The sequence below is a fragment of the Phoca vitulina genome, unplaced genomic scaffold (assembly GCF_004348235.1).
Source record: "Phoca vitulina isolate PV1807 unplaced genomic scaffold, GSC_HSeal_1.0 scaffold10, whole genome shotgun sequence".
In the NCBI taxonomy this organism is placed as follows: domain Eukaryota; kingdom Metazoa; phylum Chordata; class Mammalia; order Carnivora; family Phocidae; genus Phoca; species Phoca vitulina.
In genome coordinates, this window is record NW_022589713.1 from 44662910 (window position 1) to 44688595 (window position 25686).

At 40.7% G+C, this 25686-nt stretch overlaps 1 protein-coding gene across 4 annotated transcripts in view; it reads right to left on the minus strand.

The window, feature by feature from the left end:
* Window positions 1–3749: 3749 nt before the first annotated feature.
* MOBP (myelin associated oligodendrocyte basic protein) overlaps window positions 3750–25686 on the minus strand; it is a 51331-nt gene continuing 29394 nt past the window's right edge. For 2 of the 4 annotated variants that reach the window (XM_032408953.1, XM_032408956.1), the window contains 4 exons: window positions 19001–19220; window positions 10714–11084; window positions 8330–8413; window positions 3750–8216 (listed from right to left, as the gene is read on the minus strand). In XM_032408953.1, coding sequence (XP_032264844.1) covers window position 19220 — 1 coding nt within the window. In that variant the 3' untranslated portion in view covers window positions 3750–8216; window positions 8330–8413; window positions 10714–11084; window positions 19001–19219. Of the gene's footprint in view, window positions 8217–8329; window positions 8414–10713; window positions 11085–13480; window positions 15701–19000; window positions 19221–25686 lie in introns of those variants that run through there. The other 2 variants (XM_032408954.1, XM_032408955.1) reach the window with 2 other exon arrangements.

Sequence of the window (25686 nt, forward strand, 5' to 3'; positions counted from 1 at the left end):
TCACCTGAGCCAAGGCACAAATATTGTCTTTGAGCCACTAATCATGGTGTGTTTGTTACTTCAGCCTAGTGTAGCACAAATAATACATATGATTTTGACACAAAGCACAATAAACCCACATATTCTATTTGGATTTCAACAGGTCTTTTAATAGGTAGGAAATAGTCTCAACAGATGTTTACCCAGCAAATAGCAGTTCAGGGCATGAGTTAGTCTTGGTTTTCAACTTTGGAGTAGGTTTGCTGGCACAGGGGGATAATTGACTTTCCAAAGGGTTAAACCCAGAACACTTGGGCAGTGTTGCCATGAGCCTCAAGAAGTTTCTGGGGCAGGAGGTGTCCAGTCGAGGAACATTATAAGTTCAAATACCACAGGACTGTAACTGGAGATTGAGGAGCCCACATTATCTGTGAGTCATTGAGTTGCAACCAGGAAGAAGAGCTGTGGTCAGTGTCTGGAGTCAGGCACTAGCAAAATCAAGAAACCCAGGGGATGGCAGGTCAATATGGAAGTCAAGAAAGCCAGGATCCAGGCTGCTGGGTTCAAATCCCAGCTTCATTCCTTACTGATTATGGAGTCTTGAGCAACTTATCAATGTCTCTGGGCTGATTTCTTTCTTCTTCTATAAAGCTTGGATAATATATATGTGTCCCAAAGGGTTGTTGTGCAAATTAAATCCATCTAAAGTTCAGTGTCTGGCACATAGTAAGCAATCAATAAATGATGACTATTTTTTATTAAGACGAATGAGAATGATGATGGAGCACACCCAGGGGAATTAGGCTCTGGCACAAACTAGGAGCAAGGCCAGAAAGGGTGAGAACCAGGGTTTTGCTCAATACAAATTCCCATCTGAAGCTGTTGCGTCTGACTTTTGGTCTTGCGCCACCTGGACGGAAAGTTTGGAGTAGCATATAAGAGCAAGCTGGCCACTTACATGGGGGAAGGGGCAACAACAGCAAGAATCGCCCATCCCTGAGGGAAGGAACCCCAGGGTCTGGCAGCCTCAGAGGGGGACACCAGGAAGTGTCAGTTCATTGAGATTTACCAGGAAAAGAGGGCTGAAGAGTAGAGGTTGCATGGGTGTCAGAGTTTCAGATCCTCTAAATATCTGCTGTGTGAATTTGGGGTGAGTCTTTGAACCTAGTTTTTTCTCATCTAAAATATGATAGTATTTAAAGAGCTGCATCAATAACTAAATAAATATTATCTTATGAAATACCTAATAGGTCATAGCTCAATAAATCTTTAACACATGTCAGTGGAAGGGAGGAAATGGTGTCTATATGGTCTGTGATGATGGGTAAGTGGCTGGGCCAGGCATGGGAACAATTCAGTTGATTCTAAAAACCACACTTGGAAGCATTACTAGTTGTGAGTAAAGAACAATGTCCAGGATGTGCTGAGTTGGCTCTGATATATAAATACATTTAAGACTCTGTGAACAAGTGTATGTTCCATCCAGTAGGCCAGCCTCAGAAACTTCTATTTCCTCAGCAGTATTCCCCTGTTCCCATGGCTGCTCTTGACCATGGTCTGGCACACCTTGCTCCTCCCTGCTCCAGATGTCTCCCCATGGCCTCCATCATAGTCTTCACTGCCTCCTGGGTTATGGCTCCCAGTTCACAGACAGAAGTTATGGGTGGTGGCTGTGTTTGCATTCTCTTTAGTATGGAGCTTTCAACAGCTCCACACTTGTGTTGGATCCTCCTCTGGAACCCTCTCAATGGCAGAGTTCTTGGGTACAATGAACCATCTATTGCAGACTTTGCAAAGAAACTCTATTTCCATGGAAGTGGATTATCTCCTCCTTTGCTCCTACATGCCTCCTACACCCTACCCATACTGAATCACCTGGAGATAGCTTAATGCTTCTGCATACACAATATGACCTCAGCTTAGAATGGCCAGTCCCTGGAAAGGATAGGGATGGGGCAGATGGATCTTTGTGTCATTTGCAGGTGAGGAAATCTAAGTCCAACAGATGAATTGCTATCTACTCTTTCAACATTAGACTCAATTCCCTCATCAACTCTTTCCTGTATCTTCACAACACCCTCCTAGATGTTTCTCCTGCCAGTCTCTCCCTACTTGAAACTCTCCTCACAGACTCCAGAGTGATGTAACTTACTAAGAAGTTCTTAATGATAGAGAGTGTTTCAAACACTGCATCAGGAAGTGTGGCTTCTAGTGTAGTTTCTCTGAAAGATTTGTGGCAATTCACTTACCCTCTCTGGGAAATGAATTAGGCCTTTTGGACTATATGGACTCTAATGTCTATACTTGTTCTAGGTCTGTGATTCTAAGGAGCGATTTTAGAACCTCTGCTGCCTTATGGACTCAGATGACACCTATGCATGGGGACATTTCTGATTCCAAAACTTTACTCGGTCTTTTAAGAAACTGTAGGATCCATTCTGTGTAACACTAATGTTAGTGAAGAATTAGTTCAAGCAAAATTGTTTCTGGGATATAGGATAACAGAGAGAGATTGACCCACAATGAAAAGACGATCAATCTGGTCCACTTGTGTCTTGGGTTGGGGGCATGGAGGCCCATGGGTATTAGAGTTTAGTCAGAGGAGCAAAGCTAGAAACAGATGGCCCAGATTCTCAGTGTTAAGTAGAGGCCGCTGCCCAGGACCTAGAGGGAAAGCTGTATTGGTCTACATAAAGGTAGATAGTGATGGCAAGAACCAGGAATAAGCGGGGCATTATCAGAAACTATATAATAAAAATCCATTCAGTATGAATAAGGAAATAAATAAGAGAAGTAGGAGAGTGAGGGTAGGAATGAGTGAATTTGTAAGTGGAACATTATTTGGACTATGGACTCACCAGCCTATGGCTACAGAAGGGAGACGACATTTATATTTCTGTTCCAACGACAACTCCAGTCTCCGCCTTGTGAAGAAAATACCCCTAAGTTTTTCTGAGTGTTCACAGCAGGGCTGACAACCCAGCCTTCCTCAGCAATTACCATTAAAGCCAGCCAGTCTTCTCTTCAAGCTGGTGTTCACCATCTGCAAAGTTCCCTGTTTTTCCTGCTTACCAAAGGCCTAGAGAGAGAGCCTTCTGGATTTTTTTTTACATACATCCAGGTGTTCAGTAATATCCAAAGTATCCCTCAAATTGCCACAAATTCTGTGATGTAAAGAGCCAGTAATGAAGGGATGTTCATATGTTGACAGCCTCCCTTCATATCCTCTCTCCAGGGGTCCCACCTGAGATGGCAGGAACAAGGACAGTTTGGTTACAGCAGTAGACTCTCTCCATTACTACAAATTCCATTTGACTTATAAACCTCCCAGTGACCCCCAGAGCAGAGAAGACTAAGCAGGGCAAGCCTGCCAATCCCAAGTAATTGATGCTGACGTGGGCACTGCTCACAGGCTTGAAGCCCCCATCCTTGGATTTATGTGTTATACAAAGCCAAAACCCTCTTTTCCTTGCTCCTTCCTAAATCCCATTGAGTTTCCACTAAGTACCTCCATCATGCCTCCACCAGACTCTCACAACGCCGCCGACTTCTTGCTCGGGGCACACCTCCACCACCACCTCCTTTGGGGAAAGTGGTTTGACCTCCTACTTACAGATGTCAGGCACTGTGCTATACTTTGTTGATGATAAATCTGTTGTTACCTGGTTTTATTCCAATTTTGCGTAAACCACAGTATATGTCTAAGATATGAATTTTGCAAAGAATAGTATGTTATCATAGGCAAAAACTGGTGCTAAAATGACTTTTTCTTCACTTGTTTTATCATACTTTTAATTCTTACAGACATCAACTGGCATTATATTGACCCATTTTCCACTTGATTTTAGTGCTTTTGGTTGTTTTTAGCACAAGCATCTTTTTCCTCATATATTTATGACCAAACTTACTCCTTACCATTCTATTTTCTGTTCCTTCACTCATTTCTTTGGCTTCTTTAATTTTATTTATTTTTTAAAGCTTTATTTATTTAAGTTATCTCTACACCCAGTGTGGAGCTCGAACTCACAACCCCGAGATGAAGAGTCACATGATCCTCTGACTGAGCTAGCAGGCGCCCCTGCTTCTTTAATTTTAAAATCTCCTTAGAAAGAAAAGTTCAGTTAAAATTTACATTTTTATGCCATATTTTCCCTTTATTTCATCATTTTCCTTTTTTAAATACCTTTGGTACTTTTTCACCAACATGTTTTTATTTTTGTTTGAGATTGCCCACTCAATATTTTTTGTTCATAAGTGTCCATTTAATGTTTTTCTGACATCTGTAGGATTTTCTCCCCTTGGGGTAAGGCCTAGTCAGATCTACTGCAGGTAGAGAAGCTGGTTCTGATTGGCCATCTGAGGCACACAGCCACATGGTAATAAAAAGAATAAAGAGGATGCAGAGCCCCTACCCGTGCAAAGTGAATCATTGTTGGATAAATGGCCATAGCAACATGACATAATTTGCAATAGCGCACATGTGCTGGCTAGTTGATAAAACTCAGTGCGGCTTTCAGGGGACGCCTCTATCCATGGTACAACCACTGCTGGCCATACTTAGGCAAGATTGTGATTTACTGCTGGAAGGATAAGAGAAACAACTCTTAAAGGTCATCCCTGGGATAACCAGAAGTCCTGGTTCTCTCCAATCTGCTGACATCCTTGGCTAATCACATAAATCACATTTCACAGAGATTTTTAGAATAGTGATAATGTTCTGCGGTACCCCTTCTGACTGTATCCTGTTACAGGTCCATCTCTTTATAGAGAAAAACAGCATCCTGCATTTTCAAACTGTTGGTTATAAAACTTAAGTGTAGGCCTCACATACTTTGTATTAATCAATACGCAGCTTTTTAAGTAAAAAATTTCAGAGACCAGGTATGTTTTTCAGGCAAATCTGTTTTATCTTCTTTTTTACATCATTATGGACTTATGGCTCTCTGACACCCTAAGGCAACCTTGCTTTCTTTCAACATCTAGGATCCACAAACTAATCCTAATTTTCTTTTCCCTGCCCAGAATTATGAAATCAACTATCCTCCAAGGGCATTTGTCTTTTTCACTAGAGAATAGTTTTAGAAGCCACAGGCACTATAGTTCTACAAATAAACTTGTTCCACATTCTGACTGGAATTTGGCAGGATGATAGCAAAAATGTCCAACAGTATGAATCACTTTAGGGACAGAACAGATAAAGCCTCCTCTAAAAAATGTTCAGAATTCGTATTGATATTTCCAGTTCACCTCTATTTTAATAAGTTCTTCTTGCCTTACTCTGATAGAAGAGTTATTCATCCATTTCAGTTTTTCAACAATCCATTTTCCTTGTTTTCATTAATGTTAAATTAAAAAAAAAAAACCACTCTATATTATCATACCAAACCATGAGTCTAAATATCAGTGTTGCCTCCCCCAAATTCAGAAGTCTCATATCTTTTCTTCATTCTTGACCTTCAGCTCAGCCATCCTGAAACTGGCTCCACAGTGTGCCGGTCCCATCGATTCTTTGGTCAGCACTGCCTTCACACCAATATCTGGAAGGGAAGCAGCCCTAGCCTTTGTCTAGGGGAACACCAAAGAAACTAAGAGTTCAGAGCACTCAGTGTGATACACTGATACCTTGTTTGCATAATAGAAGATAATAAAATGTGGATAATACACAAATACCACTTCTTAAAATTAAAAAAAAAAAAATCCACTGTCAGTTATCTCCATTTGAGCTCCCAATTTGATTTGATTTGATTTTTCCTTTATATTTGTTCTTTCACTAGGGCCTTTGTATATCTATGGGGCAGAATTTTTAGTAAAAAAACTGCATTTCATGCCCATGGGTACCAGTGGGTACACCAACTTACAAGAGTCAGCTGCATTCATCACCCCCGATTCTGCACTCAGTGACATCACACTCACAGCGTGCAATCAGCCATAGCAGAAGTGTTTACACCATGGAAATTGGCAAACACTATAAATCAGGGCTTTCCACCCAAAGAGCCGGTTATTAAGCATTTACCAGGACAACTCTGGGTTCAGCTTTGGGACAACTCAGTTTTCCCAAAACCAGTCAAAATGTCAGAACATAAAATCAATTAACGTACAGAATTATCAGAGTTAATATGCCAAACATTATGGTCAAGAATCCCCACCTTAAGAAGTTTACATAGAATAGCATTTGGAGCTTTATGTAATTTTTGCAATATTCACGGCATAGTGCTTCCCAGAACCAACCCTTAGAAAACAAAACAAAACAAAACAAAAAAATACAATTGGATTATAGCATATTTTAGTTATAATATCCATTTAGTTATCCACCAGTTTCAAGTAATTTCCAGATATTTTTGATCCATCCCCAGGGGTTTTATTTCCACAACAGACAAACACAGAGAATTCAGTAATTTCTAGTTATTAACATTTCTGTGGTAATATCCAATTTTTTACATGAGTTAATACACACCATGCTCTTTCCTTCTTGATTTTGCATTCTGTAGTAACTGTATCTTCTGGGTGATATGGAGGATAGATCCAAGGAAGCTCTGAGTATGAGGTCTGGCTTTGCCAAAATCTAAAATGGACTGAAGGAATATTAAGTTTCCTTATTGGGTTTGAGTGGGGCTGGCCCACTAATTTGTTCTTTCTAGTGGTCTGTCATGGCACCCCTGGTGTCATTCCCAGGAATGTAATGGCCTCACATATCTCATCATTAAAAAGTGTTCATAGTAGAGGTTCTCATTTTGTTATTCATTTAGCACCTGAATTTAGGCAGGAGAAACATTTCTACCTGAGGGCTCTGTATAGTTCAATTCCCCTGCCTTTTTATTGCCACTTGCCCAGAGAAGTGGCTTCCCCAAGTGAGGAAGCCAAATGCTCTGTCCCCTCCTTCCAGCTGCCTTGGGAGTACTTGGCCTGATTCCTCTTTGCAGAGGAATGGCCTTCTGAGCTGCATCTTACCTGAGTCTAGCATTTTTCCTCCCTACTCTCTGGTTTCCCTCTCCCCTCAGCCCTACACCTTGAGCAGACTTCCTCTGGCATTGCCCCATATTCCCACTTGCCTTTTAAACTTGGCTGGGTCTGGCTGTGCTCACTCAAGGACACAGAGCCACAGCCTTGTTGGAGCTTCAGGCATCTGCCTGTGCTTGGCCACCCAACCCCCAGCACAAGACTGCTTCAGATGCCCTCACTCTCCTGTACTCTGAGCTTCCCTCTACTAATACTGCCCATTTTACATCCCTCCACATTCTACAACATTCCATTATCTTCTACTGTGCTTTCCTACCTATTCCTACAGGAAGGCTGGGAGGGATGGTGTATTCTAACTCTACTCCTTTGTCCATATATCAGAAACCTGCTGAAGCCACAGCACGACCCACGTCCAAAATGAGCAAGTGTTCTGTTTTCTAAGACTTGCAACCTTGAAGAAACCCCAGGCTGATCATTAGTCTCCCACTTATCCCGCCAAACTCATTTGTGTCTGGCTAATAGGGTTGACCGTTTCTACATAGCTTTTAATTTCTGTTATTTCTTCAAACCAGGAATTATTTCAAATCTTCCTTTTGACTTCCAGGGGGATAGATATTTCTTAGATAGGCTTTCATTTTATTGTCATTTTTTAAATTCTATTCCATTATAGAGAGATATATAGTTTGAGATGTCATGGTTTCTGCTTATTGTGCAATTATAGTATTGTGGGTCATTAAAATGTATGCATAGGGCATCAGATTGCATTCACCATCTACTATTTGCTTTTTATATTTCTCATTTGTCTTACAAATTTGTCTACCTGGTGTAGGTATGTATGATTCGTTTGTTTTAACTGCTGTTAAGGATTTTATTTATGAATATACCATTGTTGATTTATTCATTCTATTAGTGGACATTTTTATTAATTTCTTTCACTTTCTCTCTTTTTTCCCAATGGCAAACAATTCTTCACTGAATAGATGTATGTGCACCTCCTTTTCCTATGAATGCAAGTTTTGTCCAGGATCAGTACCTAAAATTATAATTGCTTGATCATAAGTTATATAATATCTTCTTTTGCTAGCATCCCCAGATTGCACCCCAGAAGTGTTATAATAATTTATAAATTTTTATCAGTGGCTTATCAGAATTTTCCCCAAATCTTTGCCAACACTTGATAATTTTTTATTTTTGCCATTATGACGGTTATACAACCATATCTTTTTTTGTGTGCATCCCTGAAGAAAGATATATATCTTCAGATTGAAGAAACTTGAGTCCTAAGCAAAATAAATAAAAATAAGTCTATACTTAGTGACATCATAGTGAAAATTCAGAAAATGAAAGACAAAAAGAAAAATCTTAATCCAAGGGAAAATAACAATTTACTTACGATGGAAGAACAAGTAGACTGACAACATATTTCTCATTGGCAGTGACAGAGGTCAGAAGATAATAGGGTGGTATCTTCACAAGGCTGTTGGAGGAAGAAAAACCTGTCACATCAGAACTCTATGTTATTCTCCCAGGGGTTGTACCAGCACATCCTCAATTGGCCTCCCCCGCCCCTTCTTCAGGAACAGATATTTCCCCTTGACCGAAGGGTTGGGTAGGTGTCTGAAGCTGGGCAAATCTTAGAGCCTCATGCCCTCTGGTCACATGACTGGTTCAAAGAGTAGGTATATAAACAAAGAAAAAGCTCTCTTTCCATGCATCTTTTTCCTTTTGGTCTGTTCCATCTAAGAGTACTGAGAGGAAGCTTTTTGAGGAAGAGAGAGAGAGGCAATTTAAAAGGTTCTAGTCAGAGTTCATTTTTTAACTGACTGGAGGTATAGGAGTAGTAGAGGGCAGGTAGGGTGTATGAACGGGAAAAACGTAGCCCAACCACTGTGAGAGATGGGAGTCAGAGGCAACCAAAAAAGCCACCAGATGAAAGCACTGACCATCAGTGGATTAACTTTAATAGGTCCCACCTACCAACAACTTAACCCAGGAAACAGAGCATCTCAATGTGTGAATACTCTCTCCACAAGCACAGAATCTGTAAATCTGATATCCTTGTATTGTACATCCATGTTCTTTTTCTTCAAACTAAAGACAACATAGTGCATTTAAATCACAGAATTTCAGACCTGGAAATTTTCTTAAAAGCACCTTTCTTTGTATGGATGGGTGAATCAAAGACCACAGATTAATGTGCTTTGAGCGACATAGCTGGGTAGTGACAGACATAAAGATAGAACTTGGATCTCCTAACCCCCAAGTCACTTCTTCTTCTCCTAGTCACACCACCTCTGCACCCATATGGACTGAATTTTTGAAGTGGCTTTCCTAATGTGCCTGGTATAATTCTCTGTCTGTAGTAGGCATGTTCTAAATGCTCGCTATTCACTGTGTCCTTTTCTCTTCCCACGTCTCTCCATTTTTCCTCTACTAGAAAGTTCTTGGGTTTAATGTTAAAGCTGATGTCCTACAACACTGCTATTAAGCCGAAGACCCCACCCTTGCATATGAGGAGGGTTAGCCCATACCATCATAATAACCAAATGGGGTGGGAAAAGGTATCTTGGAGCAGACAGTACACTGATGTAGGAAAACCAAATGTGACCCAGCAATTTGGTGTGGACTCTGCTCCAAGTCCTCCTTAAATTCATGTTCAATATGTTAATGCATCCCAAAATGAAAAATTCCTACTAAAAAAAAAAGTGAAGCCTTCAAGAGGCACTGGAGCAGAGACTACCTCACAATCCACTTGGTAATACTTAGATTTTGCCATCAACTCTATTATTTTCCAAAGTCTTTTTCTTCATATGTCTTATTCCTTTGGAGTTTCTTTCCTGCCTCCTCTGTCCTGAACTCCCCTTCCTTTGTCCAGAGCCCTTTGCCTCCACCCCAGGATTGTAAACACCACTTGGCAAGGCAAAGTGTTTTGGTTAGCCAATTATCTCATGTTCCTCAAGACTGCCCCACCTCAGGGAGATCAGTTTGTTCAGTCAGGGGTACAGATAGTGCATGCAAGTTTCTCTGCCCAGAGTATGGGACCAACACATTCTTTTCTCAGTCCAGTGTGACTCCAAGTATTGTCCTATACCAATAAACAGACCACCTAGACTCTATTTGATCACAATATTCAGGTTCCTGAAGTTCTATATGACTAAAAACAGGTAAGCTGACCTCTGTCAACTAGTGCTCTTTATAATATTCCTTCTAAAAGTTTATTTCCATGTAAGTGTGCTAAACCTTTTAGACTCAAAAGTTTTATCTTCTTTGGTCTGCATAACAGCCCTGAGAAAGGAAAGGTGGCTTAAATGACCTGCCCAAAGTCATACAACTAGTGAGAAACAAAGCCATGTCCCAGCTCAGTTTTTGTTATGCACATAAATGCTCTTTCTAGAATCCAGGGTTCTTGCCCATTTTCCTGAAACTTTCTTTGAGCCACTACTTTGAACACCAACAACTGGAAAACTTCCTAATTTACTATATTTGGTCCAACATGAATGCATTGAAATTTTGCAAAATAGCCAAGATATAGATAACAAGATAAGAAATATCAAGAAATTGAGTATATATTTAGAAATCAGATAATTAAATTTTTTAAAAAATCAGATTATACTAAAAGGTTAACATAATCTTACTTTACAAATATTAATTGTGGATAAAACCTAAATATGAATACACATAGAAATATTGCTTGGGGCAGAGGAAAAGTGATTTGGCCCAGACCCATACCCACACCCTTCCACCACGAGATTATCAACCAATAGAGCAAGCACTCACCAACACAAGTTATGCTCAATGCACTTGTTAGCCCTGGTCTCCAGTTCGGTATGGGTGGAGGAAATGGTAGCATACACTTAGGTGCACTCCGTTATCCTCTGGAATAGTTGTGTGAGCTTGGTCTCTAAAGCCTTGATGGTTGGAAATTTCACTTCTGAGACTTTACCTAATACTCAATAAATCTCTAAATTATTTTTTTCTTCAATATATTTTCATTATTTATTCAATCAGCAAATATCGACCCTGTTGACCAGGGACAATTGTGATGAGCACACTTATCCCTGGACTTGCCTGCAGACACTTTTGTTTTGATCTCTTAGATACAAGTACAAAAGTGCTTAGTGCTCCTGGGTCCCAAGGAAGGAGGGCTCCTAAAAAACATGGATGAAGAACAAAGTTCAGATAGAGGCCTGAAAATTTTAAGTGGGAACTCAGATTTTAAGACAAAATGTGTTCTATATCTAGGAAGAAAACACACACGCAAAAGCCTGATTTTCCCCCTGTGTAAATAATGTCCTGGGATAGGGGCACCTTGGTGGTTCAGTCGGTTAAGCATCTACCTTTGGCTTAGGACATGATCCCGGGGTCCTGGGATCAAGCCCCATGTCAAGCTCCCTGCTCAGTGGAGAGTCTGCTTCCCCTTGTCCCTCTGCCTCTCCCCCCAGCTGTGCTCTCTCTCTCCCACTCTCTCAAATAGATGATTGATTGATAGATAGATAGATAGATAGATGATAGATAGATAGATAGATAGATAGATAGATAGATGATAGATAGATAGATAGATAGATAGATGATAGATGGATAGATAACTAAATAAAAATAATGCCCTGGGATAAACGGGTTGGTGGCATAATGCATCCTTGTATGAAAAAGTCACTATATAACATTGTTCTAAATCAGTTATATCCCAGAGAGACTTAAAAATGTTCAGAACACAGAGCTGCCTTGAGAAGCAGCTATATGAAGATTTGTTGGGTGATATATGTAGACTAATGCTTTTTCATTTTCACAGCAGAAGAGAGAGGAAATTGGAATGGCATGCCCACCAAATCTCCTTCTGTATGGGTAGAGGCATCACCAAGTTTACCCCCCTACCTTCCACCTGTATATGATTTTGAGCAAGGGGAAGACAAGGAGTGGAAGGAAAAGAAACCACCTTCCCCAGGGCACATGAAGCCGCAGAAGGAAAGAAGCCACAAAAAGGAAAGAATCTCTCTCCCTCCCCTCTGCTACCCACGTACATGTTTGGTGCCAAATGCTCCCAGATCTTCCTTTGGACTTCAGAGATTCTCTTATTAGGACTCCAAAAGTTCACTGAAGTGAAACTCACACCAGAAGAAAGGGGTGGGTATCACATGAGAACCTAAGTTCAAGTATTTGACTGAGGACTTTTGGAGACATGAGACAATCCAAGTATCAACAAATTAAAACTGTAGGTGAAAGCAAGTTAAGGAGGTAGAGACAGCTGTGACGTAACCATCCTAACTCAGGTAAGCACATTTGCAAGGCGCAATGGCAGCTTGGCACCAAACCATGTGGGAAGGCAAGGAAAACTGGAATTGGATGGAACTGGAGCCAGAATGAACCCAGCTTTGGGTCACTACCCCATCTGAATCATTCTTGGTCACCTGACAGTGGGGATCCGCATAACTCAAAGCGCTGCTGGTTTGGGCAGAATCTCAGTTAGCAGCTGAGAACAAGATCTGGGAAGGACAGTATGAAACCCAAAGCAATAAAAATGTATGACGGTTGTTGGTAGCTCTACTAGAAATCTAAAAACCAAGCTCTTTTGTGAATTTAAGTTGTAGGAAAACAGATGAGTGAGGAAAGAGACGCAGGATGGAAGAAAGACAGGAGCTGAAGGAAAGGAAGTTGTAGCCATTGGAGGGGGTGGAGTGGAAAGAAGGCTGTGGTTTCCTCCTACCCCTGGCTGTCCCTGCCCTCCCAGCCCTACCTACTGAGATCAGCAAGCAAATCAGGGGAGATCTGAAGTCTCAGAAAATAGTTGTGACTTAGGAAAATAATGGAGTTGAAGTTCTGAATAAATGTGCTCTACAGCTGAAACCACTTTTTCTTCATCTTTGCATCAGAGGAGCAAAATCATAGGGAAGGAAATAAACAGGATCATTTTAAAAATAAGAGTTGGTTGGCAGATTACCACAGTAAGAAGATAAAGAGTCAGGGAAATCAGATGGTACCAAAATCTACATTAACAGGAGTCGAAGAATACAGACACCATTTATATTCCCAGCCAAATAATGAGGTGTCAGCAAGGCATCAGCAGGAAGACAAAAGTTGGAAAATTATTCTTTTTTTTTTTTTTTTTACTGCTTGTAGCCAAAGCTCTAGTTGAAAATTAGAGGCAAAATCTTGCAGCTGGCAGTACAGATCCATAATGATCTCCATCAGCAGAAAACCAAGATTCTGTTAAAGGTCTGACTCAGAAAGCTTATAAGCCACAGAGAAAGAAAGAGGCTGTCAGCTGCAGAAGGGGATGTTCACAGAGAATTCAAGAAACAGGGAGTGAACATAGTGAAAATAGATTGTGTAGAAATCTACTGGATCACCATGTGAGGGTAAAGAAAGCCTAAGATACCAGACTTTTTCTTTTTTTTTTTTTAAAGATTTTATTTATTTATTTGAGAGAGAGAGAATGAGAGAGAGCACATGAGAGGGGGGAGGGTCAGAGGGAGAAGCAGACTCCCTGCAGAGCAGGGAGCCCGATGCGGGACTCGATCCAGGGACTCCAGGATCACGACCTGAGCCGAAGGCAGTCGCTTAACCAACTGAGCCACCCAGGCGCCCCAGACTTTTTCTTTTTGATGCATGAAGATTTATTCCTGGATAGAAAAGAGATGTTGCCTTCCTGAGACAGAAATTGCAAATAGCAAACACAGAGATTGGTGTACGTCAGAGATCTCAGACTTAAAACCAAATCCAGGAAGATCACTAAACAACTCCTATCAATAAGAGGTCCGGGAAGCCAGGCTGGCTCCCATGGGACACTCCCTATGAGTACTGGGGCAGTCTACACCCCACTGTGCCATTCACTTTTTTCCTGCTATGGAAGAAGCATGCCTGGAAGTGAATTAGCTGTGAATGGGCTGCCACCCGGGTAGGGCAACCTGTGAGGTGTCAGGAAAAACTTTACCCTGATCTTTGTGCACATATAACTTAATTGATGAAAACTTGCCAGAATGCCTACTGAGCCCTGCACCCACTGAATGACAGACTACCGAACCCTCCATGATGGTGGGCACAATAGGGATATCTCCATTTCAGCATTAATCAAACAGATTTGCCTAGAGGTCAACAAGGGGCTGTGCAGGGACCATCCACCTGGGCCAAGGGACCATTTCCAGTATCTGATAATATATCTGCCTCTAATACTGGCCCTAGCATGGCTTCATTAACAAAGACTGGGCCCAAAATCTCTTACTTTCTGCAGTGAGGGCTGGTTTGGCTAATGCTGATGCAAATAACTTCCTATCTTTATCAGGAATATCTGTCATTAACTCAACAGATGAAAAACTTCCAACTGCCATCACCACCTCCTCAAATATGGACCCAGACACTCCCAACCTTTCCTCTTGGTGAGCTTACACCTCCTAACTAAAGGAAATCTTGGAAACCTAGACCCTCTTGCTGTAAAAGTACCTTCTTTCTAGGCCTAATTACTTGAGATTATCTACCTTTCTCTCTACAAAGTATTTATAGCCTTTGGGTTCTAGAGAGGAGTGCACCATCCTCTTCAGATACCACCACTGCGCACCCAGGGTTTCCAGCCTCAGGTTATGAATGGACTCTTGGGACAGTGCATGTGCTTCAAAAGCCAATGCAAATATTACTTTGGTACTTAACATTTAACACTATTTTAGAACTGAGTTATATTGTTCTAAGATCTTTTTGAACCAAATGACTCAAATCTGATAGATATTTGATTTGCTATGAAGACCACCACTTACACTATAGCCTCCCATTTTCTCCACTCTCTGCAAACCTATTTTATGTATTATTAATATAATTTATTTAGTTAATGTAGCTTATGCTACATCCATATCCAGAAATGGATTTTTAGTACCATGTTGAATATAATACTTTCACATAAATTAGCTTAAAAATAAAGTATAGGTATAATTATCAGGACTGTTTGCTAATCTACGTATTTTTGCTCATCCATACTTTGGATAAACCTAGCCAGTTGCACTCAACTTGGTGGTGGGAGAATTGTTGCCTAAGAGGAAATAAGTTGTCACTGAAACACCAGTCAACTAAACCCAAACCTATGATGTAATGCCAAATAGTACAATCATTGATTCAATAAATCATTTAGAAAATCACTAGCGTAAGTATTGTACCAGTATTTGCTCTCAGTTATGACAGTAGAGATTGTCAGACTCTTTTACCTCAGGGGAACCCTTCATCTATATAAAATTAGAAGTCAGCATAGACCCTAAAACCTGCCTTAGTTGATGTGGAGCTGCAGTTTGGAACCCTGTTGGCTCCATCTCCCTTTCATCTTATGATATGGTACCCCAAGAGCCCCGGGGCTCCACCAATCTCAGTTTGGAAACTTCTAGGTTGCAGCATGATAGCAAAAAGGCCAAGGTCATGGTTTCAGTGGTCATGGCAGCCATGGCCAACCTCTCCCATTTATAAACTCAAAACACCATGTAGTATAGGATGGATGTATACTTGATATTTAATGGAAAGAAGTTATTTTTATCACTATACTTAACCAACACTCCTACAAGTGTGTAGTTATGTTACAAACAAGAGTGAGTATGCAAAATCTCTCCAAGTTACAATTGTACACTCTACTGTTGAGTTAACAGAATCATCTTTGTCCATTAAGAACACTTCATTTTGTTTAAGCAGAGATAATAAATACCTGTTAATGGTGTTATTGGTGGGATTGAGACATGTGCTATGGAGTCAGTCCAGAAGCCCTCCCAGGACCCTTTCAGGCCGGAGTTTCCATATCTCTCTGGTGTTGGAACAGAATCCAGACAGACATTCAGCAAATTATTGTCTCAGAGCACAGTCCTATCTCGCTGTGATTTGTCAGAATTTTTGCAGCTTCCCATAGTGAAAGCTTCCTTGTGATTCTTTATTCCTTGAGAAGATTAGACTCTGCCTTTCTTTCTCTAATTCTTTCATCTTCTATCTGAGACCATATGGGACTTAAGTTTAGATCTGGGTTTTATATCTAAATATGAAATTATAGGCAACCACTTAGTGGCAAAATGTTGCCTTGCATTGTTAATTAATTATATTCCTCTGGAGAAAGGGTTTTTTTTAAAGAAGATTTCAAAGATCTGAAATGAAGTGATCTTTTTATCATCCTCTCCACTGCCCTTATATATCTGACCCCTGACACCACCAGCTATCCCATCATGAACAGGTCACTTCACCTCCGACATCAAAAGAAAATCAAAGCCACAGGCAGGAACTGCCTCAAGCTCCTGCCACTAACCTTACAAACCTACCAAAATCTACACCCTCCTTTCCTCCTTCCCCCTATTCCACTGAAAATGAACCCCTACTCCATGCCTGATCCCCTCACTTGTGCCCCAGATTCCCCCTCCCACTTCCTCCGTTCTTGACTCCCTCAATATCTCCTCCTCCTTTGCACACCCATTCTGCTGCTTCCTTTCCAGCAGCCTTCACCATGCTCAAGCATCTCTTGAGTTCACGAAACACCCCAGCTACTGGACTATCTTCTGCTTCCCTTCATGGTCAAATTCCTGTTCCTCACCTCCCATTTACTCCAAGAATGCCCTAAAATGTCACCAATAGTTCCTTGTTGCTAAATACAATAGACACCTTTGACTTCTCAAAAGTATCTAAACTTTTGAAAAATTATTCCTATTTAAAAAACAACAAGCAAACATCTATTCAGTCAACAAGTGTTTATTGAGTTCTTCCTAGTGCTGGGAATTGAAGATATAGCAAGAAACAGATGTTGGTGATCACTGAGGTTACATTAAGAGCAGAAGGAGAGCCAAGCAATAAATAAGTAAATAAGTGAACAAGATAATTCCCAAGGGTGATAAGCGCTGTGAAGACAAACACAACTAACAAATCTAAAGTGGTGGGATAGAGAGTAACTATGGAAACCACAGTGAGTTTCCAAGGGAAACATCTCTGAGATGATATTTGAGCTGAAGTCACCAGTGCAAAGATCTTGGACCAGAGCATCACAGGCAGAGTGAATAGCAAGAACAGAGCCCCAAATGAGCACAAGCACTGAGTAGCTATGACAACATATTGTTTATACATACAAAAAGAGAGAACAAAAAGAAGACAGGAAAGTGTTGTTTTGCTGGGCAGGGAAAGGGCTTCTGAATCTCAAATGGGGTAGATGAAACCTGGCAGGGCAATAAGCCTTGTACCTTTGGGGCTGGAGCATGGCTCCAGCTCCCCTCCAGTGTCCTCCTAAGTAGAAAAGTGTTGGAGGGGTTGAGGAGGAGTGGGACTTGGATCTACTGCCTATATTTCTCACCCTTCAGTCCAACTTTAAAGCCAACAATAAATCAGCCAAGCTTGGGCTTACAACAAGCTGAGATAACTCCTGGAGTGGACCCTGCTAGAGCCTCAAGAGTGATGGGCCCACTCCAATCCCTCTCCTTTCATCCCCCAACTCTGAGATGAGTAGGGAAAGTGGTCCAAGAGAGGTTCCTGCAAGACTGCTGCTGGGCAAACAGTGGAATCCTAAGTCAAGGTCAGGCCCCTGAGGGGGGTCTATTAGTATGTGGTCTTCTCATGTGATCAGCTTCAGTGGTCAGGGTCCTCTGGGTGGGGAATGGAAATGAGTGAAACTTGGAGGGGCTCTCTAGGATTTGTGCCTGGGAGAGAAAATGAGATCCCAAAACTATTCCCCCAAAGCCAAGTTCCCCAACACATACAGAAACACACACACCAATCCACAGGAGGGCAAGATGATCTGAGAGTCCTCCATTTAACCCAGGGGCAACCCCCACCAAATATGTGTGTGTGTAGTGATGTGGTCTAACCAGGGCAGAGTCAGGGGATTAGTTCCTATGCCCCTGACTGAGAGCCCATACTCAAGGTTAAAGCCCTTCTAAGAGTCGGGCTATGGATAGTGGGAACAAATCAGAGATGAGGTAAACTCCTAACCTATATTCCACTATAATTGGGTTCAGACCTGCACATATCATGGGTTAACCTCCTACACAAGGAGGGAAGTCTTGGACTGCTTATCTATCCTAACTTGCCTCTTCCCCACCCCAATCCCCCACTTAATTCTCCTCTCCCCAAGTCCAAGCTCCTCCCCTATTTTGCCTGATCCCTCTATAGTATGTGGAGGCACCAACCAGGGACAACATAGAGGGACCAGGACTCAGCTCTCCCCAGGAATTTGGGGTACTATGGCCTGGAAATAGCAACTCTCTGAGTACCCCTTCTGGTCCTATGAAGGGCCATGGGGCCACCTGCCTGTGTCCTGAGGTGGGAGCATGAGAGAGCAGCATCTCTGCCTCATAGATGGCCCGTCTCAGCAGCCTTGTCTCCAGGAGCCTTCAGGAGAGGGGCAAGGGGTGAGGCATTGAGTAAGCCTAGATAACTTGCCCAAGATTACAACTAATTGAAGCAATTAATTCTGGAGTTGGAACTGTCCAGATGGGTTGGATAAGGCTCAAAGGCAGTGCCTTAGAGTATTTTCTCTCACCCAGGCAGATACCAGAAGAAGACATTCACAAATCCCTGTGTGAGGTTGGAGAGAGGGGCCTGGGGAGTGGGAAGGAGATACTTCTTCATGACTTTACTTTCAGCTCTGACACAGCACATTGGCTGCATCTAACATGTGGATTTAGACAACTCCTACTCTCCTTGGGAATTTCCTTGCATATCTGGTTCATCTGCTAACCTAATATCTTATTCAAAAGAACTTGGATCTTCCCCAGAGCCAGCTATGCCTCTGACTGCGTGCTAGTACAGGGAACTGATTAAGGAGGTCAGATGGAAACCAAATGGCACAGGGAAAGAGAGGAACCAGATAGAGGATTAGTTACAAAGAAGAAGGTCAAGGAACAAATGTCAAACTAGGCAACAGGATGCCAAGGACAGAGGGGAACAGAGATTAGAGGACAACACAAGGACTGGCACCTGACCATCCTGATCCAAAGACCCTGGAGTTCTGTGCATGTTCTGGGAAAGAAAGGACTGCTGCTGAGACCAAAGAAGCCATGCACTGAGCTCTGGAGCCCAAGGGACACTGCTGGGACCCACCAACTGGAGTATGACACACAGAGATGCCCCCTCTCACCTCCAGGCAGGCTGCCCAGCTGCCCCTGCACCGAGGAGACTGTGGGCATTGGCAGTTGCCACATCAGCAGGTGTCTGCCCCTGCATCATATTTGAAGCTGGATAACTTGCCCAAAGGCACGTGAGTTAAGAAGCAGTGAGTCCAGGTCCTGAGGTGGTCCATTCGCTTGAAACTCCTCCCTCACTTTTTCCGTGGGGTGGGCTTGGTCTTCTTTTTCAATCTGGTTTACAAAGAGAAACAAAAACCCACAGCGTTTCTAAGTGATAAACACTCTCTCTGTGCTCAGTTAACATAATTGTGAATTTGTAGATTATCTTTGGGGTTATTATTTTTCTGGGAAATCTAGCCTTAGAATTCCTTTTCTTAACTTCCCAATTCTGGTAGTATCTGGCCAAAATAATAGGATAACTTTTTCTTGGCCTAAGCCTAGGAAAGATATTCTTTTGAAGTTCTTCTATTTTTATGTACAATAATTATTGCTTCTCTGTTTAATCATTGCAGACAATTTTAAGACACAGAAAAAAAACAAAGGAAATAAAAATACCACCCCACTCCTTAAAAAAAACTAGTTTTACTGCCCATAGACATAAAAACATGATGTACACATATATACATTTAGGGTATTTGAACTCACATTATAAAATTGTGACCCTATCGACATGTTCCTATTTTGATGAGGAACAGATTGTGTTCAGGAGATAAACAACACCCAGTAAAAACATCATAAATATGTGGCCCCAGACAACAATTGCTTGCAAGCTTGCTCTCCAACTGAGGGATTGCATTATATTAACCACAATTTATTTAGACAACAGAACTCCATGTGACCACCTTGGAAATGAGGCCATGTCAAATAGTTTCAGAACATAATCAAAGTTCTTAATTTAAAATACAAACAAGAAAAAAACCCCACCAAGATACACACATTAAGAATGTGCCATACTTTTAACACTGAAAACTAAACTTATGAGAAACACAGCTTTTCCTATAACTTGGGGGTAGGTGTTTAAAATTAGAAATAAGATTCATATTCAGGTGTTAGCAATACCATTTTCCAAAACCCCAAATTATATATCAAGCTAACAGGGCTGGATACCAAGAAAAATAAAAGAAGAAATACTTTATTGAAACTTGTAGAATGAATTGTAGCCTGAGAAGGTTGGAACACATCCCTGGAAATTTGAGAAGAGAATCTCTTTAATTTTCTGGATTGCTTCCATGAATGCCAGACATGACAGCCTGTTCATAATAGAACCCCCCAAAAATCATGCCAGATATGAAACCCTAGGTGCTGACACTGACATGGAAGCTCACAAATCCCAGGCATCACCCTGTGCAAGTAGCACTGCAGTCAGCCACTGCGGCATCTTAGATGGTGTGAGCACCTTATTATCTAATTAGCCCTCCAATGGCAATAGCAGCTACATAGGTGCCACTAGGGGTGGCCAAATTGTGCAGCAATAGTCCATTAACTCCAATTCAGCCAGGGGAAGCAACTGAGTTGGGGAGGACCTGCTAGTGGTCAGGATTAAATGACACAATGTATCTATTAAATAACAGTTCTAATAACATCCACTTACCTAACAGTATAAGATAATGAACTACGCACTTCACATTAATAACTGATGAGGAAGATAATATCCTCATTTACAAGTGGGAAAAATATAGCTTTAAAAGAATAACTTTGATAGACAACAGAGCTCAGACTCAAACCTGATATCAGAGTCTTTGCCCTTCCCACTGTGCCAGAATAATAGGTAGGTGGTATGTATAAGTCTTATTCGGTAGATAACATCAGCCAATCAGGGGATATGAGTGTAAGAGTCCTAGGTCCTGACTCTTGCACACTCCAGCAAGGAAGATGCACACTACTGTGTCTGAAATGTAGTAGTGGAAGTACCAGACAAGCCCAGGGGAGAGGTGGACATCTGATAGCAAGAGGTGTGAAGACTCTTAAGTCAAAGGGCCATGCCAAGGCTCCTTAGCAATGACAATATGATGATTCTGCAGACACAGGAGGGGAGGAGTTCTATGCCTACATGAAATATTCTGTACATCATCCCCACTGACCAACTCAAAACAAGAAAATAACAGGTCATTATTACACAAAAATCAAACCCTACGTAAAATGCCCTAGTCATCTTGTTGTAGCACAGCTTTGAGGGATGAAAATTATAAAGACTGTCCACATAGCAGAGCATCTAATTTGGGCTTTAACCTCCTTTAATGTTCCAGAAAGTCAATTTTGCAAAGACTTAATCTTGTTAAAATATTTCTCTAAGAAGAAAATGTTCTAAGTGAAATAGTAGTTTAAACCATACAAAAATGAGGCATATATATTGAAAAGGAAAAAAAAAAAAAAGGCAGAAAAAAATTCACAGACAACATGATTGTCAATGTGGAAAATCCCAGAGTCTGCCCCAGAGAAAAGCTAGACTAAGTGAGTTTAGCAAGATCACAAGATACATGATCAATATACAAAAATCAATTATATTTTATATATTGGCAATAAACAATTGAAAATTGAAATTGAAAAAAGTACTATTTTAATAGTACCTAAAAGCATGAAGTGCTTCATTATAAAGCAAACAAAATATGAACAAGATCTGTATGCTGAAAATGCAGAACAAAAAAAGGCCTAAATGAATGTACAGATATATCATGTTCATGGATTCAATATTGTTACGCTTCTCACCAAGTTGATTTATAAACTCAACACAACCCCATTCAATTCTACCAGAATATATTGTATAAATTGACACAATGACCCTAAATTTTGTATGGAAAAGTAGAGGAACTAGAATAGTCACAACCAATTTCAAAAATAAAGAACAACGTTGAAGAATTCACACTAAATTGATTTCAATACTTACTATAAGGCTATAGTAATAAAGTTGGTAAAGGAAAGATATATAAATTAACAGAACAGAATAGAAAGTCCAGAAATAAACTCATACATTTAGTGAACCAACTTTTGACAAAATTGCAAAAGTAATTCAGTGGAGGATCTTCTCAACAAATGGTGTTGGAACAACTGAATATCCATATGCAAAAAAAATTGAACCTCAATCCATACTTCACACTATTTACAAAATATTAACTCAAAATGGACAATAATGTAAACGTAAACCTAAAGTTTTAGATTTCTAGAAGAAAACATAGGAGAAAATCTTTGTGACCTTGGGTTAGGCAAAGAATTCTTACATACAATACAAAAAGCATGATCTATAAAAGGAAAAAATCAATAAATTGGACTTCATCAAAATTTAAAACTTTGGTTCTTCAAAAGACACTGTTAAGAAAATGAAAAAGCAAGCCAAGCCAGCCATAGACTGGGAGAAAATATTTGCAAAACATATATATAACATAAATATATTAAGTTTGTTATATTTGATTATACATTTAAAATATATCCAGATATATTTTTAAACTCCCAAAACAAAATAATAAGAACAATAACAACCCGCTTTCTAAAATGGGCAAACGATTGAGCACACACTTGACTAATAAATAAATATCACCTATTTTTGGTGGATGATATATAAGTTCATTTAAAGATGCTCAATATCATTAGTCATTAAGAAAATACAAAATTAAAACTATAATGAGATAGCACTACACATTTATTTGAATGGATAAAATTTTAAAAGCCGACAAAATGCAGAGCATCCATATTGCTAGTGGGAATACAAAATAAAACAATTTAGCAGTTTTTTACACATTTAAACATATACCTACCATAAGGCCCAGCAATACCAGTTCTAGTTATTTACTCAAGAGAAAAGAAAATTTACACTCACATGAATGTTTACAGCAGCTTTATTCATAAGAACCAAACTGGAAACAATCTAAATACCCTCCAACTGGTTAATGGAAAACTATGATAGGTACATGCATATCATGGAATACTACTCAGCAATGAAAATGAAAAAAACTGCTGATTCACGCAACAACATGGTTCAATCTCAAATGCATTATGCTGTTAAAGAAGCCAGACTCAAGAAGGTACATACTGTACAATTCCATTTACATGATATTTTAGACTGATAAGACAGAACTATAAGGACAGAAAACAGATTGGTGATTGTCAGGAGTTTGGGGATTGACTGCAAAGAGGAAGTATGAGGGAAATTTGGTGGGGGGAGGAGGTGATGAAAATACCCGATGTCTCAACTGTGATGGTGGTTACATGATTGTGTGTATAGAACTGTTTGCCAAAAAGGTCAAATGCTGCTGCATGCAAATTATATCTCAATAAACCTGATATATGTAGGGTATGTGTGGGGGTGGGTGGGTATATTCCACATATATACATGACACTTTTGGGGTCCATGGCTTTCTCCTTTATCTGAATGCATGTAACTGAACTATGACTGCCCAAAAGTTAATAGTGCTAAGTGATATGATGAGCAAAATCCTGCTTATACCCAACTACTACTGCCCTGATGTGTGTTATTTTCCAGTGAGACTCAGCTGCCTGGAAACAGACATGGTGAAAACAGATGGTTGGATTCATCCAAAGTTAGAGTTTTTCCAAAGATATGAGACAGATATTCAGAGGGTGGGGGGGCTATAGGGTATTTTTGAAAGAGATAAAAATGTTGAGCCATGGCTTCTAATTTAGAGAGGGAGGAAAGTGAAGAAAGGAGTTTGAGTAGACATTTTTTCAGAGAAGACATACAGATGGCCAACAGGTACATGAAAAGATGTTCAACATCACTAATCATCAGAAAAATGCAAATCACAGTGCCTGGGTGGCTCAGTTGGTTAAGCGACTGCCTTCGGCTCAGGTCATGATCCCGGACTCCTGGGATCGAGTCCCACATCGGGCTCCCGGCTCAGCGGGGAGCCTGCTTCTCCCTCTGCCCCTCTCCCCTCTCATGCTGTTTCTCTCTCTCTCTCTCTCTCTATCTCAAATAAATAAATAAATAAAATCTTTTTAAAAAATGCAAATCAAAAACACATGAGAGATCATCAACACCTGTTAGAATGGCTATTACCAAAAAGACTGGAAATAGCAAGTGTTGGTAAAGATGTGGAGAACAGGCAACCCTTGTGCACTGTTGGTGGGAATGTAAATTGGTGCAACCACTATGGAAAACAGTATGGAGGTTCCTCAAAAAAATTAAAATAAAACAACTGTATGATCCAACAATTTCATTTCTGGGTATCTATCCAAAGAAAATGAAAACACTAACTCGAAGAGATATATGCACCTCCATGTTCATTGCAGCGTTATTTACAATAGCCAAGATATGGAAACAACCTAAGTGTCCACTGATGGATGAATGGATGAATGGATAAAGAAATTGTGGTTTATATATACAATGGAATATTATTCAGCCATAAAAAAAGAATGAGATCCTGCCATTTGCAACAACATGGATATACCTTAAGGGCATTACACTAAGGGAAATAAGCCAGACAAAGACAAATACCAAACTCATAGATAAAAAGAACAGGTTGATGGTTGCCAAAAGTGGAGGATGGGGATTAGGAGGCAGGAGAAATTCCAGTGAGGTGCTAGGGGAAGAATCAGAGCACAGTAAGTTGAAGAGTAAATGCAATGTAGAGAAGTTAAGGTGATGAATTTACACTATTTTTAAAAATTTGCCTGAGAAGAGGAGAGACAGGACAGGGCCAGAGGTGAATTCAGTCATTAAGAGACAGCTGAACATGTTTAAAAGCTAAAGTGCTTTCTCTTTAGACAATAGAAAAAGGCTGAAGTGGTCAGGGAGGTTCAGCAAGACCCTGGAGGAAACATGAGTGGGGGGAGGAAGATCACACAGATCACGCATGAGTAGGGGAAAGGAGGGGTTGATCTGATCAAGAAAAAATGCTTCCTCTTCTGAGGCTAAAAGGAAGGATTGAAAGACAGATGCATATCCTGATAAACATGTTGGGGCTGGTGGAGGAAAACTAGTCTAGAGAGAAGCAGGTGCTCATCCCCTGGTGGTAGCACCAACCCCTAAGGCTATAGGCTTTTCCTAGCTGTGCTCAGCAACTCTCTGCATCCATGACTGAGCTCAGCAGCTGGAAGTTGGAGTAGTGCACATGGATCATCAGCTTGATCTAGGTGAAGGATTTGTGGGATGAGTGTGGGTGTGGCTGGATGATGAACAACAATGGCATTAAGGCTGTTGAGAGAGTGGTTAACCATGTGGTCTAGACTAAGGACATGGGACCACGCAGGAGTTGTCAGAATGGAAGAATGCACACAGCTCATTGAACCAGAGACCTCTCTGGCTAACCCAGGCCTCTGTGAGTGCCTTCTCTACACAGGCACTATGCTACGTGTAATGTGTAGAAGCCTGCTCCTGGACAGGAAGGGATTTATGACTTAAGTAGGGCAAGACTCAAGAGTTCAGTCATCCGAACTCATAAAAGCAATAATGTAATCTGAGAAGCAGGCAGAACCACCAGAGCCTGATCTAAGAGCAAAGTACTCAGGCTCTTTCCCTAACTCTGCCATTACCTGGGCAATGTAGATGAATTTCTGATTCTGTTTGGCTGATGAGACCAAAAATAGATTGCCAGGGTGTAAACACTGGGATACAATTAAGCATAATATATGTCTGGGTGGGGTTTTTCCACAAGCATGTAAGAAATAAATTCTTTCTAAGACATGAGTACAAAGTCAGTGTTTTTGCTTGTGTAAATACAAGGAGGCTCAGAAAAGGGACCAG